The following is a 20000-nucleotide window of genomic DNA, read 5'->3' as shown; positions in this document are numbered from 1 at the left end:
GTTTGATCACCTTACGTTGTTAGCAGATAAGAGAATCTTCAATCACCAGTTCGCGAACGATGGTATCGTTAAATTATTCCCTCCACTTTTAGCACGTTGAGGTCATTCCTCCAAATAGTATTAAATAGTATTACGATAGCTGAATATGATCATACTTCATTCAGTCATAATCATATTTTGAGGGAACATGGTTTACGATGGTTTAATGAGGTGGGGACGGTCTTTTTACAGGCCACAGTCGGTTTCAGGTTGAAGCCCACAGGTGCTTTACCCACCGGAAAACTACGACTAACCGCCTTAAAAAATAGTGATTGCTTATTAGAAATGACTCAAGGTAGAGAGACAGTATAAATGATCATCAAGACCCATGCACACTGTACATCAGCCACGAACTGTTCCTGACACCCATTGACTCTAACCCACATTCTGCCGATCAAGGGAAGGTGATGTTGAGGCTTGTCGAAAACGTTCGTGTACTTTATCATCACGAGCGAGTGACTCAATGATGAAAATAACTTTTAAAAAAAGAGAGAATTTCACTCTGAATTGTTTTAATTTTGTTTTTTATGAACAGCGAGTAGAATGAGCTTTAAAAGTCAAAAACATGGATAACTTGACAACTCAAAAAAAGAAAGGACAGGTCCGTTGTCAAAACTGAGAAAATATGTGGCGTAATTAAAGTAAATCACTAATGTGTTTGGAACGCAACAAATTTCCAGTGTCATACAAACGAAGTCCCTCGGCCATTGGATGCATTTATTCCATACCCGGCTATTATCCGAGTATCACGGGACTGGGTTTAATTGACTGATGCGCATGCGTCCTGGTGATCGATGGTACTGCTTTTGTGAGTCATTCCCATTGAACGAGCCTTATTTGGAGAAATTAGCTGTCCCGTGTGTCCTGTGGCCGGTGACTTGATAAAGGAAAAGTCATGATGGCAGTGTTTTAAGTCGTTTGACTACTCAGTTATAAACACTACTGAAAAAAAAAGGGTTAACATCTTTTATCCCAAGAATCTTCGTTTGGGATAAGCCCGTATAATTCGTCTTAAAGGTAACTTTTTATGTTATTCATTGTTCAAGCAAAGTTGAAAAATGATACGCAACTAGACTAAATCAAGCTTCACGCAAAGTTCGGAGACCGGCCATGATCAGGTGTTGTTTAATCGCCTGTGCAAATTTAGTTTCACTTTCAGTTTATTTTGACACAAATCTCAGTATTATCAATGACATTATTTTAATATGCTATTAAAGACATTTAGTGGCGGGGAAGCTCATAAAGAAACCAGAAGCCTTATTATTATAAAATGAGATTATAAAATGAGATTAACCAGTAGGCTAAATTAGAAACTAAAAGTAAAATGTAACTTTGAAAACAAGCTTTATTTACAGTTATGGGTAACGTTTTGGCAGAACGAGACAAAAAATCGCGGGAATAAATCCGAATACTCCACTTCTACAATTGAGCGTGAACGCGGCTAAATCAAATTGAAATCTATAAATTTAGATAAAGGGTTTGTTAATACGTGACTTAGAGGATTAACTACTTTTCCGAGCCTATAGACCTTGAAAAAAAGAAATCATTTTAGCCGCATATCTTTAATTTGGGAGTTATATACCTGACAAATCTAGTTCCTTATCCAAACATACACAGGATAGGCCATATCATGAGTGTTAGTGTACCGAGTTATCTTCGCAATATTTGTACACTCATAGCAATATTTAATGTCAGACTCCCAGAACTCGACTGCAAGGCATTTTGGTTTTCTCTTCACACACAGCTGTTTACAAGCTTCAAGGGTCACTCGAGTAGCAAGCGATACTCTCCCAGAATTAGTACACCATTGAGTTCCAAGCTCTGGTCTATGTTTAGACCACGTCCCTGAAAGTCCAATAAAATACACAAATAGTACTAAATATATGTCTAGACATGCAAGTACTTAGCTGTACGCCCAGTGTCAATATCGAACAGGAAGTGTCCCCTTAAGTCCAAGAATCCGCTACTTTTTTTTTTTTTTTCAACAAGCCGCTTAGGGTAAGTGTTCTTTTTAGGGTGGGGGAAATCCAGCTTTTTGTCTTTCCTCTAGCATCAGAATTAACCCTTTAACTCCCAGGGGCCACTAACAGATTTTACACTGTCTAACGCCAGATGATTTTACTCGTCAACTGGGATCCTCACGGGCCTTAAAGGGTTAAGAGGACACTTTGTGACGTTAATAGCCCAAGCACTTTCGTTATATTAAAATGCAGTCCTAAAAAGCTCCGTCGTCTTTTGTCTGCCCTTCGTTTCGTCAATAAGTCCTTTATATGGTGCCAATAATAGTTGGCAACGGTTAAGTCGAATTTGTTGTAAGTTTGTAAACAAGTCCCGTGTAGCACCGCCTTTACGCCGTGTTGTTTTGCAGAGTGCGCAACGGAATGTTCTGAAGAGCGTGCCGCACGTCTGGGACGGCGACCGTTTTTTTCTCTTTAATCCAAGAATGAAATATTTAACCGTTCTACAGTTCTTTGCTCAGTTACCAGGCGTTTGAATAAAACCGAGGCTGTCGTTGACCTTTCTTTGATACAAACCTCATTGCTTTTCTTATGTAACTTATCCAAGAACGTAAAGTCAGGAAATTAAAGATAAAGTGAATATAAGAAATATCAAAACCCTTTTCAATCGATTAACCTCGTATCGGTACAAAATTTTCCATCGCTTGTAAATCCAGCATTTCATGAACACTCAAAAGATCCTTTGTTATTATGGCATTCAGCTTTGACGTGATAAGGCGAAGACGCTGCTCTGCATTCGTTGATATTTACCAGACAGATGTAATAACGTTACACGTGGGACAGTATTAGAGAGGCTCCTCTGTATATTACAAAATCATTTCACCATTTTTAAACAAAATCTGTCAATTGTATATTGTTGTCTTAAGCATTGCACTATAAAAAACTGAGAAACATACTAAGAAATATACTAACAGCTTTGTTAAAAATATTTTGTTCAGTAAAAAACGTTAGCTCAAGGCGACTGACTATCCGATTGGCCCAATTAATTCTACTATTAACAACGTTATTTTGCATAATGCCTCGGAAAACAGGGCCGTAAGAGACACCAATGAGAGTGGCCAAGTGAGAATGAGTCTTCCATTTAAAGATCAAGTGGCTGCCAATGCGGTCCCGAAACAATTACGCGATCTTAGTAAGAAAATTGGTGTTACAGTACAACCGGTTTTCGTGAGGAAAAAGAAATGCGGCAAGATCTTAAACCCAAAGAAATTAAGCCATCATTTGTGAGTCGGCAATGTGTTGTTTATTATTTGAAATGTGATCTGTGCGATGCAGATTATGTTGGGTATACAGCCCGACACCTCCGCTAAGGCAACGCATTGCTGAACACAAACGTTCGGCTATAACCTGCAGTTATACATTTCTCTCAGTGTCAACTGTATTTAGACCGAGACACTATACTGAAATCAAGTCAAACCAAGTTAACTAAAACGATATCATAAGCTGGTTTTTGAAGAGAGTGGAAAACCGGAATACCCGGAGTAAAAAAAAACCTCTCGAAGCAGAGCAAAGAACTTGCAACCTCTACCCAAGTATGACACCGAGTCTAGGAATCAAAACCAGGCCACATTAATTGGTAGCCTCCAACCACATTGGTGGGAGGCTAGTGCTCTCCTCAATGCACCATCCTACTTTTTATCTTATTCTAGACAACAAATATTCTGCCAATGTGAGCGTCAACTCCGAGAAGATCTCATTAATATCCATTCTACATCATTTTGCAAAATGTGCATGTGATGCAATAGATCACATTTGCGGAGCTGAATGTAAAGTGGTCAATAATTTCAGTTAACAAAAAATTGGTTTTATCAACGGAGTTGATAATGTAAAGTGACCACCGTACAATGATTCTAAAAGATAACGTTTCGAGCATTAGCCCTTCGTCAGAGAGAATCGAGGAATCATGGACTGTATCGTAAAAATTTGATTGGCGATCTGGCTGCTTTGTAAACACTTATGTGACCTGTAATCGGCTTTCTTCTAAAGTTTCCCTATGCATATTTTTCCATCACCAACGTATACCAGCTTGCACGCGAGGTGATAAGAGCCAAAGGTATAGGAAGCGTTTCGTTTGTAAGTCGCGTACTGAATTTGCTATCACACGCGGGAAGTCCTCTCTCTCTCTCTCTATCTCTCTATCTCTCTCTCTCTCTCTCTCTCTCTCTCTCTCTCTCTCTCTCTCTCTCTCTCTCTCTCTCTCTCTCTCTCTCTCTCTCTCTCTCTCTCTCTCTCTCTCTCTCTCTCTCTCTCTCTATCTATCTATATATATATATAGTAAGCACACAAGGCAAAGATCAGTTGTTGCCACTCTGAGTTTGGCGATCTACAGGCAACTGGAAGTTCATCTTTATTACAAGCGCATATAAACAACGGTGACATCTAAAACAATGGTGTTATATTAAATGACGACATTTACTAAACATTTCGGAGGGTCTATTAAGAATGTTCTTTGAACGGCCTTTCATGATCATCAGCTTTTCCTCTAGGCACAGAGTGCAGTTCGTTTTCTGTTCCTGCCGGCTGGTAGTTGCTTGACGATGGCCCATCTGATCGAAAATTGCCGATTTTCTTTTTTTTTAGATTCCAGACGTGTTTGGATAACTCCGTTTCGTGCTTGTACTTTTCGTTGCGTAGGGATTTTAAATGATTTCTGTATCTTGTCTTAAAGTCGTTGGCAGTTACTCCTATGTATGTTTGTGTAGTGTTATCGTCCGTTGATGTGACTTCAGCTTTATAAACTACGCTCCTTGTCAAGCATTTTCCGTCAGTTGGGCAGTTCACACGTTGTCGGCAGTTGCAGAGTTTTTCATCGTCTTTGTTAAGTCTGTTGGTGTGTTTTTTTCAGAATGGTTTTATTGTGCATGGCTTAGATGTACCACATGTGTGGGACATTTGGGGTGGCTTTATAAGCTTAACCTCCATCCTAGACATCAGCACTGCACTGATGAGGCCCAGAAGGCCGAAACAGTACTGTCTGCAGTTACGTATATCTTATTCGATGGTTTAACATATAATACGCGAGGATATTTTGGGAGTTGCGTAGTATTTTTCAAAGCCCCGCAGGGGCGAGGAAAAATACGAGCAATGAGCAAAATGTCCGCCAGTATTATATGTTAAACTATCGAATAAGAGATTTATCATTTCACTACAAAAAGGTGTTACTTTGATTCAATTTCATCTGGTAAGAGTATTTCTGAAAAATGCATCATCTGTCCTTCAGGGCGCTTGCGAACGATGTAAACAGCACAGAGAGCCAACCAAATGTCCTTTATTTAATTGTATAAACGAAATGACGAGAGACGAGCTATGACAAGCTAAATTTTCAGGCTGTGTATCGCGTTAAAGAAAATTCCTTTCATTGAAAAGCTGCCGTTCCGTCCATATTTGCTGTGTTCTAAACCGCTACAGTGTATTACCGTCTCATATTTTGCGCGTTCTCTTGACCAAATATGGTAAAATGGCGTAATAGTGGAAAAATAAATAAAGATATAGATATAGTTCCTCCCTCGATATTTCAGCAAAATCTATCCCCTACCTATCTCGTATACCGTTCTCGGTCTACTAGGTGGACAACGCAAGCTGCTCAACTCTTGCTTTTCTGAAAGATAATTTTATGGGTGAGTAAACTGGAGGACAACGTGGGAGAAATTCGAATGTCTCAAATTGCAACTAATAAACGTTTGCTCCAATAAAGCGAACCAAATGAACTCAAGAAAGCTTTAAACTTTTAGTAAAACATCACGTGACTAATGTGCACACATGGCGTGCAAAATAAAACTGACAGCATTAGTCGAGATAATACTTTCATTAGACTGGACTTTACCTGAACAGTTTCTTCCGTCTCCTTCATATCCTTTTTTGCAAGTGCAATTGTAAGATCCTACGGTATTCGTACAGGTGGCATTCATGTTACACTGGTTTTCAGATGAACACTCGTCAATGTCTGCAACAAGTTAAATATCGGAAAAATCAACAGATGGTGATTTAAACTCTTTCAGTGATAATAATTTTTTAAAATTCCCTGTCCCTATCTTGCAAAAAAAAAAAAAAAAAGAAGAAGAAAGGTATGTACTACCGATCTCTCATCATTAACTTCAGTTGTCTACAATTTGTTGTAAATTAAATTCACCTGATAACATTGACCAGTAACATTGACCACTTATTTCATGGCGTATCATTTCATCAAGCTCACCCTAAAATAGCTCAAGCAGAAATTTCAAATCATCTGCCGACCTGAATTGTCATCACTTAACAAACGCAATGAATTTGCCGCCACAGAAACAAAGCGTTGCTACGTCACCACTAAGCATTTAAACATTCAAACTTACCATAACGTTAATTATGTAAATTTTGTGGTCTATAAACGATGGTTATGAATAGTGAGCAATCACGAAACAGGCTTGTCGGGATGAAAGTGTAGTTTGTTTCATTCTCAATATATTTATAATCCATTAGTATACACCATACAAGTGAATAGTGCTTTCCGCATTTTGATTGCCTAGCTAAGGAGGTGAATAGCCTCCAGTTTCGTTTCGGTTACTGATAAACTCGGTTGATTATTCAACTTTTCTGGTACATACTAAAACACAATATTAACCTCAGTGTCAGTGCAAGTGGTGTATATTTACCTCCACTTCGGTGAATAATAGTTAAATGATAGACCTTTTTACAGTTTCTGACGCAATCTTGCTTGGGGCAAACGCAGTTTAAATTGCATTGAATATATGAGATTTTGGCCGAATTCAAACCTCTATACTCCGCTGCAGAAAAGCAGATTTCAAAAATTTTAAAATATCTTTAGTAATTTTTTCATTCAATTAGATCATTGCACAAGGCACAACGTCTAAAAATTCTTTTCGGGAATTTGCATAATTTTGTTTACAAGGGTTCATACGTAATTTGCAAATTCCACTTTACGGTCGTTATAGCTTGGTTCTGATCGTCATACTTTACGAAAGTAATCTCAATTGAGTGCTTTTTGAGGGGTATTCTCGCTATCCACAATCATAAGACCCTAAAGGATTTATAGTGGCTCAAAATCAACAAAATACCCATCATACATTCACTGTAATTTAAGCCGTGTTTGCCCCCCGGGCTGACCCCCCGGCCAATAATCCTCTTTATAGAGGGGTGGCCGTATCGGAAAATAAATAAATAAAACCAATATGCGTCTGACACCGTGAAAAGGTCTATTTTAAATAAAATTTTAAACTTCGTATTAGTAGTACATACCCAAGCAATTCCTTCCATCATAACTGTATCCTGAAGTGCATCTACAGGTGAACGATCCATCATTATTAATGCAGGTGGCATTTTCTGGACAGTTGTAAGAAAACCCTTGACACTCGTCGTAATCTAAATTGTGAAATAACTATAATCAACCGACTATGCAGCGTCAACAAATAAATAAATCTTACTGGCATACCTAAAGGACCGTACTGTTATTTTCAGATGCTGAATTATAGTTTAGCTTCACGCACTATGAGTAATAGCAGTTTTCGACACTTTCAAAAATATTGAGATGTTATGGAAAGAAAACGAATTGCCTCCACCTCTTCTGAAGATGCGCACGCAAGTAATTAGCGCTTTGAAATACCTCACTTTCGCCAAAAAGGTCAGAGACTTGTTCCAAGTAGTTTTAAGTTAGTTTTCTTTCCTTTACACCACAGTCGCTCATTCAAAACCAATCTTGTCGGATAAACAAGCAGTTCATCTCGATACCGGCCTTTCAGTAAACGTCGATATTGACTTTGTCGCGCATTTGGAGCTGGTTTACCATGTTGAACGCTTCTCCAGGACCCACCGTTTTGGCAACGAATAAATGGAGTCAATCTATTGGTGGAAAATTTTAACGCGAACCTCGGCACGATCATGAAAGCTACATTGCGACTGGCTTACTCCGAGAGCAGAATGCAGTTCCCGTCGCATTAGCCTCGTAAGGACGAGGAACGTTCAGTGGAGCCTTCGCCTTAGAGGCCCTGAAGGATGCTATGCTTTGGCTAGCTCTAAGCTGTATCACTTCATGCTAACTTCATACCTTTCTTACAGCTGTATTTATGGCAGCTTGAACAGTTGACATCATTCCATTTGAATTTGTGAGCCTGAAGTGAGCCAAGGGTGTGCACGCAATCCTCATTACGGAAGTTATTGGGTTGATTCCTTGCCCAGTAATGGAAGTCAAATCGAGTTCCATCACTCCAAACAAACGTTCCTTCACTATTTATGTCAGACAAACCGAGCCAACCCTTTTCTCCGTTGTGTAAGTTTTGCAGAAAGACATTTTCGTCTTGGCTGTGAACACTGGGGAGGTTGGCTCCCAGTGCAGCACACCTGCTCTCGCCATTGCTCCAGGAATCACAGGATGATACTTTTTGATAGCAATATCCTTTAAAATAGATCCAGTCATCAGGGCAGATGTCTGAAAAAAAAAAAGATGTGTCAAGAATTGACAGGTTGATCTCAAAGTTCCCTTTTTTGAGAAGATGAAATACCATTTAAAAAAAAACGTTTCTCCAACTGTTTATCGCTTAGCGAGAAGGATCGAACCGAAGTCCTGAGATGTTGTTGCATGCTCTGTTTCTTATTCTAGAACGGGCCCAACCTAACCCAGTAACTACCTTTGACAGTTGAAGGGGCTGTGTCATGGAATTTAGCCAAATTCAGCGACTGGAAACTGGCAACCAAACCAAGCGAAACATAAAAGTGAAGGAATGTTTAAATAAACAGCAAATATGTTGTAGGGAAGGGCAAAATTGAGGAACTTCAAAGATTAAATGGATTTTGATTGAGGTTTTTGAAAACTGTTCAGGATAACAGTTTTTCAAAGTTGATCTCTGTCGGTTATAACTTTAATTATAGTGTAAATGAGTATTGTCCTAAGTAGTGTATGTTCATGTATGTAAATGACACCAAGTGAGACCTAACGCCACTTTGATACGATGGATGAAGAACCTTCGCTGATCTACAGCATCAGGAACTTCTTATGCATCACCCAAGGACAAAGAAAAATCTCTGACCTGGGTGATGTAATCCGGAGGTCGTGGGTTGGATTTCCACCCAGTTCAGAAAGTGTTCTTTGTCCTTGGGTGATGCATAAGAAGTTTCTGTTGCTATAGATCAGCGAAGGGCCTTCATCCATCATATGCACAGTGGCGTTAGGCCTCACTTGATGTCCTTTACATATAACTTTAATTATGTGTGCTCCACAGACATTTTTTTTTGAAACGAAGCTTTGGTTTGTGTTGTTTAAAAGTAATTTCTGAGTTAACGTTAAGTTGTAGAGTGAGAAGAAGGGCGTAAAGGGTAAAACGACACAAAATGAACTAAACTACCGTGATACAGCTTGACTCTTCCAAGATCTTATTTACCTGCTAACACCGCGTACGACACTGCTAGTGGGTCAAACCGCTGAACAAATAACTCTTTCACGCAAATTCTGAATCTTGCATTGCTGATGAACTTAAAGGAGAAACAAGAACAATGAGCAAAAGTGACTCAAAGTGCGAAATGCAATGCGTACAACATCACAGCTTCATTTTCAAGACCTTTCCGCTTGCTTGGCGCACTTGAATGCGAAGATATAATTACAAAATCTCAATACTTTACGGATATTCTTTCACCCTTTCCTCAACCCCCCGCACCGGTCAATAACATACGGGGCTATCAAACGAGAATGGCAGACTGCACTTCAAATATAACAATTGATAAATTATAATCCGCAAGTTTAATCTTAAAGTTTTACCGCGGTTCTTATTTATCTTACTCTGACTAACAAAAGACTGAATACAAATATTAAGAGCAAAAATATGGTGTGCAACTATTGATGCTAATGTTGTTATGTGCCCGTGGGAAAGATAGTAAACTTGTTGCTACGCAACGGGGCGAGGACAACTGAAAAATGAGCAAGTGTAGGCAACCCCAATTTTTTTTTCCCCTACTCTCTCTACCCGGGAAACCCACACGCATTTTAAATCTCTACCTCAATCCAGCTGACAATTCCGTTGCAATCTGGCGATGTATTCCCTCCTCCGCTAGAATGCTTGGCTGTAAGTATTACTGTAGGGTAGTTATTGTACGTCCGCGTAAAAGTCACGTCCTTTAAATCACAAAACAAACCATTTTTGTCAACAGGTCGTGTCTCATAGCGAGTCAATTGCAAATAAACAACTACATCTCCACTAAGCGGGATCAGAGAATGAAACCCACCACCACCGCAATCATTTTGCAGTGAAACTCAAAAAAAGGGATCAAGTTAGCCTGTGGATCTTTACCACATTTATAATTACAGAGATTAAATTTCGACGAGGGTTACGCAGAAAAAACCATTGAATTTCAAGGACTTTGTGCTTGTTATCAACGCTTGGTATCATAGGAAAGTGTTTGGCTCTGTCTCCTTTTATTTCTCAGAGACCTTTAAACAAACAGGAAGATTGTTCTGCTCTTGTACTTATTAGGCATACACGGAAACGTCTCCGAGATATTATATTTGAACTAATGCAAAAGCGGCCACATTACATCCAAATAGAATGGCTTGGAAGATGGTCATTTTGAAAAATTTGATTGTGCTGCCGTACAACCGTAATCATGAAGTCTGCTCTAGATGCGAATTGTCTTAAAGTTCCTGCATATAATGATTACTATTTTCCTAAAAAGCTAAGTTAATAAGGATGACAATATACAAAAGAACTCGTGTCTATTGCTGCAAGACAACTTGTACTGTTATCAGGACGTCCTGATAACAATGCATTGCGAAATGTGATTTTGGTCATCGCAGCGCGGATTGTTAGCGGGGGGGGGAATGAAAAATGGAAATATGATATATGTTCCGTGGACATGACAAGTGAGATTTGGACACTAATTCATGTAATCTGCAAAGAAATGGGCACATGGAAATGGGATTGGTAACCCGTTGCCCTCCTCAGGGCATTTTTTTACCATTGGTAAATTTTCACACCTTACAAAAGGCGAAACTGTTACTCTTGGAAGGTAAGATCCCATTTGGAAAGCCGACATTAGCATGCTCTGAAAATAACGGTCTGTGTAAGGTCTCGAACACCAACCAATTCTGAGGAGAAGAACAAACAAACAAACAAAGAATTAACTCAGTTTGTGCTTGAATTTACTCCCCTTACCTGTCTGAATGCAAAGAACTCATGGTATGTACTAAGAGACACTCTTTTGGATTCTCTCGTTTATCTTATTCACACGTATATCGCAAAATTACTAAATGCTTATTGGCTGAGACGGAGGGCATTTTTTCTTAATCACGAGAACACTTTTGGTAGTCAAGAGAGCATAATTACTTGATCCTCATTTATCCAGAGCAAGCGAAGTCACAAGATACATTTTAAGCGCTTTTTCTCTTGCCAGCAACGATTTGTTGAATTGAACTTTAACCGAAGAAGAGCCCTCGTGCACTTTAGGATTATTTTCACTTGTATTTTCATAGTTTTCCAAATTGCCTGCGTCGCTTCGGGATTCAAGTAATTTTGTGAAAACTTTGAAAATACACGCGAAATTAATCATTAATTGCCCTCGGGCCCATGCGATTTCCTACACAAATTAACGGACAGTATTTGCAAAAATATGTCTTTAGCAACGATCATAAGCGCTGCATTAATGGAACATGATGGTGAGTGATCAAATAACGGTCTAAAAAAGAATGATTATGCGGCAATCCTAACTTCAAAGCCCGCTCTAAAGCGTGCCACCGTTGGCTTCAAAGAATTGTTTGCTTTTATCGCTCTTCTATTACCTTTCTCTGTGCCTGAATATGCATGTCAAACCTATAGCTAGAATTTATCTGAAGTTATAAAACGCATTCAAACTTGTCGTGCGGATAAGTTTCCCACAGCAAGGCCATTGTCGGAGCTGATCTCCTTAACTTGTTAAATCGCAGAGTTAGCTTTTCGATAGCATTGTTGACAGCAACCACATGCTAGTTAACTTGTTGCCACCCAAAGCCAGCCCTTATTCAAGTTCTTTAAGGAAAATAAAGACATTTCGAACTACCGAGTTTTAAGATTAATCATTCGAAGAACTCTTTTATTTTTTTTACAACACTAAATTTTTTTTTTCAATATACAGGGACACCCAACGGTTACTTTCCATAAATATCTGTTCGGATGGAAGGTTGGCTAGAATTTTCGGATATTCAAAATCAGACTTTCGCCGTGCACTAAGAGCTGTGAACATTTTTGTAAACACATTCCCTAGATATTTCGGAAAAGTAGTGAAGGGTCTTGAGAATGCGTAGACATTTCGAAACCACATTGAAGAACTAACTGTGATTGTTAGGATTTACGACGATACACTGAAGCGTAACACAACTTTAATCCACTGGACTCGGCTACACATCGATTTACAAAGGGGATGTACACGAGTGAAATGCTACGACGTACAGGAACATTCGATAACAAGAGCGGGAACAACAACGAAAGTCACATGACACTCTAAGTCCCAAACACTAGGGAGGGGTTAGTGTAACTATTCATAGGTCCAATCTCTCAGGCTTCTTTATCATTCTTACAGAACGCGTACGGGTTGTAACAGTGATATTGGAATAGCATAAAGATAGAGGATTTATAGATTCTATCATGTTCGCCAAAGTTTGTTTGAGAATCATCTATTAAAGCAAACGTCCCGTAAATTTTCGGGGGAAAAAAGAACTTTTGGACGAGGCACAAAAACCCACCTAGAAATTTCTACAGACCTGCGGTGCCCTCAGACCTCCCCTGCTTGCATTTGCTGGGACGACGAGTACGGGAAAAGGGACCTCTGCCATGGGTCAAAATACCCAGGCTGAGTTGAGCATGCGCGGCGGTTACTTAGCGACCGAATCCTTACGTGTTACTTCATGTTGTGCTGGCTCACTTAACAACAGAGGGATTACTGCAAAGGAATGCGTGGAACACAGCGGGCTCAACTCACAGTCAGCAAACATATCATGGGGAATGCGGTGTGAAGAGTGCCGTCCAAGGTTGTGGACGGCGATTGGATCGGAGTGAGTTTCAACCCATGGCAGAGGTCTCTTCTCCCGTACTCAGCCTGGTGAACGCAAAAAGAAAAGAGACCTCTGCTAGCAGGGAACCTTAGAACATCCGGCTATATATAGAGTATAACTAGTTAAAAGAACAACATCTTTTTTACCCCGGACAGCTTATCTCAAAATCACAAAATTAATATGCACTCCTCACCACAGAAATGTCATCGTGGACTCCTGCAAAGTTTTGTAGTTCTCGGATACAAATCTTAAAAGAACGTGCAGATACGTCTTCTAACCAGACACTGGCTGCATCATGCTTCAGGCTTGATCTATAGTGCTCGGCTGTTACGAAGACAGTTGGTTGAGAAGTAAATTTCCCCTGTTAATTTCAAAATTAAAGGACACATCTAAATCCAACACGTATGCTTATTAGACAACGCTGTTGGTGAAAAACATTGTTGAAACAACCTTGCTAACAATTGGTTGCCCGAGCGATAGCACACCAAGTTGAGAAAGTTGTGGCTTAATACTTTATTTCCAAAATCAAAAAGCCCAGGTCGTAAATACTGCGGTAGTTGCGACCTCCAGCTTTAGCAATTCTGAAGATTAGAGCAAAAGAAAGACTGCCCGCGGTGAGGTCTCTAATGATTGTAGGAGGAATTCTGGAGCGGAAAACAAAAGATCATTTTGAGCGGATGAGCAAAAAATAAGATGATCAATTAATCATTAGGTTGCCCCTTGTACAGAGGCAAGAAATGGGTGGATGGAAGACATCGAAATAGTTTACTTACGCTTGTCAACGTGACAGTCTGACAACTAGTTCCAGTCCACCAACGAGAGAACTTTTTCTCTCCCGCAATTCCTCCGGGAGGAGCTCCCTGATAAGCGACCCAATCCACAGTAGCAAAGCTATCTGATGGGTAATCATTTCTTCCTGCTCTGGTCACACATGCAGTGAATTGAGTACTGTTCACACTTTCAACCCAAGCAGTGGTGGCTTCGTGGACATAGGCTGGGTCAGAGTAGTTCACATGATTCACAGTAAGCTGTATGAAGATCTTTTGATGAGGGTAAAATATGAATGGTTCAAACTGAATGGTTTCACACTGATCTTCTGCCCAGTAAGGGTAATTCTTGAACTGATGTCTACCTTTCTGCAAAGGAAAACCTATAAAATACAAGAAAAAAAAAAAAAGAAAAAAAAGAAAAGAGTAACTTGGTTATTAACAAAGTCTCTTTCACAACCGAGCATTGATGAGTATAACTTCAGTATCTTCTTTTGATGATGTTTGCATACCAACTGCATCATATTGTCAGTCCTGTGTTCAAGGTGCACTTAAAGGCCAATCATTGTTGTCGTACAGTGTATATTCTAATTCCAGTTGTTGTAAACCCCGTCCCCCCTCACCCCCTTCCCCCCCCCCTCTTGCGGCTGTTGTACATATAGCCTCTCCACGCCGGCTCTAGGCTGGGTGGTGCATATGATGCATTGTAAACTAATCATCCAATCACTAACGTTAAAGCTGTAAGTCACCAGTGGCATAGCAAGGGTGTTGGTTGATGCCCTTAATCCTGTTTTCTGCATTAAGTTCACTTCATAGCACCAATCTATATCACACACGTCTGTAATACTCTTCGAGAATCTTACCCTTATCATCATCATCATTATCATTATCATTATCGTAGTAGTAGTAGTAGTAGTAGTAGTCGTCGTAGTAGTAGTAGTCGTAGTAGTAGTACTACTAGTAGTAGTTGTAGTAGTAGGTGGTGGTGGCGGTAGTAGTAGCAGTAGTAGTTGTAGTAATAGTAGGAATCCTTGAAAGTTCCTTGACTTTATTCTTGAACCCTTGAGTCATCTTAAGCTTCATTTAAAAGAAAGTTTTTTTCGAGATTTAGGATGTACAGTCGTCCTTGCACGTTCACTAGCTCCTTCTCATAAACCCTGAATACGCCTATGTACCTGCACAACTTCCAGGGTGATAGTGGGTGTAGTTGGCTTGCATCTCGCAAATCTCTTTCTGCAGCAAGCACAAGTTTCTGAATGTACGACCATTAGAAGCACACATCTCTTCTTGATAAGATGGACAGCTGCTTTCACAGACGGAATCGCACCGTTGGGGAGAGAACGCCACTGGTTTGCTGTGATACTTGCAGCTTGCATTTTTGCAAGGATCATAATCTTAAAAACACCAAAACAAGAACAAAAAAAAATTAGCAAATCCTCCTACATGTAAAACAACCCTACCATATGTAAATGTGTGTACTTAACCCTACACTACATGTAAAACTGAGACCTGAGCGTGTCGATAATCTGCAGCTTCGTAAGGCGGAAAGGCATGTGTGTTGTAGGTAAAATCCGTTCTCAGGTTGAATCCTTTTTAACCTAGGTTAATTTGTGATCCTCACTTTACCTCAGTAGGTTGAATTATGCACTCAACCTACAATTGTAGCTTAAACCCCTTCTAAAAAAAGATACTTATACCTTCCCTCCTGAAGCCCCGTCTTACGCATCTCAACACATCTTAATCTTTGGTATCATTTTATTGGTTTCTGTATTCATATACTTATTAATTCAGTCTCAACATTACATTATACATGTAGTAAGGGAACAAAGAACTGTAGTATGCACTTTATGGTACTCGCACTAGCACCCTCTAGATCTGTAGTACTGTGTCTTCACCACTACACTACAACGATGAACATGCTCAACACAACACAGTTCTTTTCATTATTTACTTTTCCAGGATTAATTGGTCAATTAATATCTATATATAACAACCAAACCTAATCCTACCAGATCCTAATTTTTCTCTAGGCTTAATTTAGGCTCCAAAAACATTTCTTTAATCCATCTGATTGAAAATGAGGATCACCAACTTAACCTCACTTAAAACAGATTCAATCTGAAAACGGATTTTACCGGCAACTTATGCACATAATTATTTAGAGTGAGCAAGAAGCACGGTTACAAATAGATTACCTAAATTATCTCTTCAGTCCTCTCTTTTCACTTATGGTATTTCAGTATGGGGCGTTGCTGCAACCTTGGACAAACTCATTGGGAAAATGTAACACACCACTATAGATGGTCATTCCCCAATTTGTTTGTGGGATAAAAGGGAAACTTCTCCATAGTTTTCCCTTTTCCCTAATCCAGTGTTGGTTTACAAACGGTCAAAGGCTTGCACAGTATTTTTTACCACATTATCAACATTGGTATGGGGGAGAGGGGGAAGGGGACCAATAAATTTGTTTGTGAATGCATGTCAAATGATGTTCATGCCAAAATGTTTTCCTAGAGTTTTGTCCAAGATTGTAGTTATGATAAGTACTTCTCTAGAACTGATAGATTTCAGAAAAGAGCATTTCATGTTAGCTTCCTTATTAAGGAGGTGGCACCAGTTGCGCGCCTTTTAGAAATCTTAGATAGGAAGCTGTTACGAAAAATAGCATTGCGTGACAAGCGTTACTGTCTAGAACCTTCGCGAGAGTTCGTAGTTTGTTTATATTTAGGTTTGTACGTAAGCGTTTCTAAATCGGTGTGTTTTGTAATCTTTCTATAATTACATTCATTACTAATTTAGAAAGTTCTAGAAATTTATTGTCAGAGTATATAAGTAGACGAGTACAAGCGGAGTGTTTTTCTAACTAGTTTTTCACAAGCGAAGAGAGTTGGCGTTAGCCGTGTTTATTCAAGTGTGACAGAAGCTGTGTTTATTCAAGTTGGCGGAGGCCGTGTAAGTTTATTGAGTACGTGCTGTTAAGAGTTTTACTTCGTGGAAACTACGTTCATTTTGGAATAAATCTTCTTGTTGTTGTTCCGACAACCCTGCGTTCAGTTTAGTTTGCAAGCTACCTTTCCTCAAAACACACGAACTCGTAACATTGGGGGCCTGGTCCTGGAGAGGAATTTATTTGTTTGCCGACTACAGAAACCAGGAAAGGATCACAACTTGGAAGGAAGTAGCTGCGCTGTGGAAAAAGTTGTAGCGAGTGAAAGAGCCGTGGAATTTTAGTGCTGTGAAAATGGAGAAATTTATTCAGCTTGGCGAAAAGTTTGGTCTGGAAGGAGAAAAGCTGCTTGAATTTGTGCGTGAACAAGAAGAAAAAGAACGCGAAGAGAAACGTAGAGAGGAAGAACGTGAAGAAAAACGCAGACAATTAGAACAAGAAAGAAGGAGGGAAGAGGAAGAAAAAAGAAGGGAAGAGGAAGAAAAACAAGAAAAACGAAGACAATTGGAGGAAGAAAGAGAAGAAAAAAGGAGGCGGTTTGAAGAAGAAAAGGAAGAGAAACGTCGATTACTTGAAGAAGATAAAAGAAGAGAAGACGAAGAGAGAGAAACCAGGCGACAAGAACGCGAACTAAGAAAATTGGAGATGGAAGCCGAGCTGTTGAAACAGAAAGAGGCTATTGAAGCGGCAAGAAGAGAACATGAGCTGGAAATTGCACGTTTGGCTGTGGAGAGTGCTGACGGACGTCCTGAAGTGAGAGAGGATCGGGTTAAGGCACCTAAACTCCCCTCGTTTGTTGATGGTAAGGACGATTTGGACGCGTATTTGCAGAGGTTCGAGAGATTTGCGGAGACAGCTAAGTGGAAAAAAGATGGATGGGCATCGAAGCTCAGTGCTCTGTTGTCTGGACGGGCACTAGAAGTGTATTCACGTCTATCGGAGGACGCAGCTAAGGATTATGACAGGGTAAAGATTGCGTTAATGAAGAGATATGACCTTACCGAAGACGGCTATCGTCGGAAATTTAGAGCATCCAAACCAGAAGTTGACGAAAGTCCGGAGCAGTTTATTGTGCGACTGGACAGATACCTGTTACGTTGGCTAGAGCTTTCGGATACTGCGCGAACCTTTGATGGTCTTAAGGACTTGATCGTGAAAGAACAATTTATTGACTCTTGCCCTAAGGATTTGGCAATTCACCTGCGAGAAAGGGCACCTGAAACTCTAGCAAAGATTGCGAAGATCGCTGACCAGTACTTGGAGGCTCATGGTAAACATTTGTTCAGCTCAGCGGGCAGAAAGCCAACAGTGCAGCCTGAGAGGGACGAAGCCAAGAACATGCAGATTAATCCACCAGCTCTGCATTGCTTTAAGTGCAACACCCGAGGTCATAAAGCCGTCAACTGCCCAACCCTAACAAGAAAGTGTTTCCTATGTGGTAAGCAGGGACATGAAGCTAGAAACTGTCGAACAGGTGGACGCAGATCAGGAGGACAAAGTAAGGATGGTAACCCTGGGCAGCGTGGTCAAGTGAGTGCCAGTTGTTTAGTTCAGCCACCTGAGGTTAAACCTACTGATGAAGAAGTTAAGGCCTGTATTAAAGATGATAAGTTGCTGTTAGCCTGTGGTAAGAAGATTCCATTGTTAAGTAGTGCTTGTGTTGAACCGTTGACTGGAGTGAGAAGTAAAATGCCTGTCGTGAAAGGTAGAGTTGGAGAGAAGCCTGTTGATGTCCTGAGAGATACTGGTTGTAGTGGAATTGTAGTAAAGAGGGAACTTGTGCCCGAGGATCAGTTTACTGGCGAATTTAATGTTATGCTGCTCATTGACAATACGGCAAGGAAAGTTCCCATCGCAAAGATTGATGTTGATACACCTTATCTCAAGGGCCAAGTGGAAGCGCAGTGTCTCCCCGATGCTGTTTATGATTTAATTATTGGTAATGTGCCAGGCGCAAGAGCCGCTGACGACCCAGACCCAAGCTGGCAAGTTCCTGTACAAGAAGCTTGTGCTGTAACCACGAGAAGTCAAGTTAAGAAAGCTGGAGAACATATTCCGTTGAAGGTACCAGATACCAAAGAAAGTCCTGTAGTTGATAGAGAAAAGCTCAAGCAGATGCAGCGTGACGACGAGAGCCTACAGAAATTTTGGGAGAAAGATGACGTAGTTGTGAGAGGCCAGGCTGAGACTTCATTTGAAGTGAAAGGTGGAGTTCTGTATCGCGTCTACAAGCACCCTTATGTGAACGGAGGTAAACCCCTGAAGCAGGTTATGGTTCCTGTGCAGCTGAGAAGTCGAATAATGGAACTAGCGCACGGATCGATCATGGGAGGTCACATGGGAATAAAGAAAACGACTGATAAGATTCAAAGCGCTTTCTATTGGCCAGGCATTCAAGGGGACGTGACTCGTTATTGCAAGTCCTGCGATGTATGTCAGAAGACAGTTAACAAGGGTTCCGTACCGAAAGTTCCCTTAGAGAAGATGCCATTAATTGACAAGCCATTTAAGAGAGTAGCAATCGACCTGGTTGGACCTATTGTTCCCCCGAGTGAGGACGGTCATAGATATATATTGACATTGGTCGACTTCGCAACTCGTTATCCTGAAGCTGTCCCGCTGAAGAACATTGATACTGAGACTGTGGCAGAAGCGTTGGTGGATATCTTTAGTCGTTTGGGAGTGCCTGAAGAGATCTTGAGTGACCTTGGTACGCAGTTCGTCTCTGAGTGTATGAAGGAAGTGACGCGGCTTTTGAGCATTAAACAGCTCACCACGACTCCATATCATCCTATGTGTAATGGCCTGACGGAAAAGTTTAATGGAACAATGAAGAGCATGTTAAAGAGATTGTGCAGTGAACAGCCAAGACAGTGGCATCGCTATATTAACCCGTTGCTGTTTGCATATCGTGAAGTTCCTCAGGAGTCTACTGGTTTTTCGCCGTTTGAGTTGCTGTATGGAAGAGCTGTCAGAGGACCTATGTTTATTCTCAAAGAGCTTTGGACGAAAGAGTTGGAGGAGCCTGAAGTAAAGAACAGCTATCAGTATGTGTTTGAGCTAAGAGAGAAGCTTGAAGATACCCTCAAACTGGCGCACACCGAGCTTCAGAAATCCCAGAACAAAGGCAAGCATTATTACGACCGGAAGACTAAGGTCAGGAAGTTTTTACCTGCAGATAAAGTGTTAGTGTTGCTACCGACCGACCACAACAAGCTCCTAATGCA

The 20000-nt window shown here is 40.4% G+C and overlaps 2 protein-coding genes across 5 annotated transcripts in view; both read right to left on the bottom strand.

Annotated features, from left to right (window-relative positions):
* LOC138032774 (uncharacterized) overlaps positions 1–20000 on the bottom strand; it is a 259215-nt gene that overhangs the window by 119673 nt on the left and 119542 nt on the right. For 2 of the 4 annotated variants that reach the window (XM_068880501.1, XM_068880500.1), the window contains one exon: positions 1367–1884. The exons of the other annotated variants lie outside the window; for them this stretch is intronic. In XM_068880501.1, coding sequence (XP_068736602.1) covers positions 1631–1884 — 254 coding nt within the window. In that variant the 3' untranslated portion in view covers positions 1367–1630. Of the gene's footprint in view, positions 1–1366; positions 1885–20000 lie in introns of those variants that run through there. 4 annotated transcript variants of the gene reach the window in all.
* On the bottom strand, positions 5627–16134 carry LOC138033384 (uncharacterized). The gene is made up of 10 exons (XM_068881125.1): positions 16119–16134; positions 15002–15220; positions 13833–14209; positions 13253–13420; positions 11011–11121; positions 10036–10152; positions 9425–9515; positions 8095–8475; positions 7290–7412; positions 5627–6000 (listed from the first exon to the last, which is right to left on the bottom strand). Exons 1-10 carry the CDS (start codon positions 16132–16134, stop codon positions 5804–5806), a joined length of 1800 nt encoding a protein of 599 aa, XP_068737226.1. The 3' UTR covers positions 5627–5803.

This window comes from Montipora capricornis, chromosome 14 (genome assembly GCF_036669925.1).
Source record: "Montipora capricornis isolate CH-2021 chromosome 14, ASM3666992v2, whole genome shotgun sequence".
In the NCBI taxonomy this organism is placed as follows: Eukaryota; Metazoa; Cnidaria; class Anthozoa; order Scleractinia; family Acroporidae; genus Montipora; species Montipora capricornis.
Note: the sequence above shows the minus strand (reverse complement) of the source record. Positions and strands in the feature narration are given on the sequence as shown.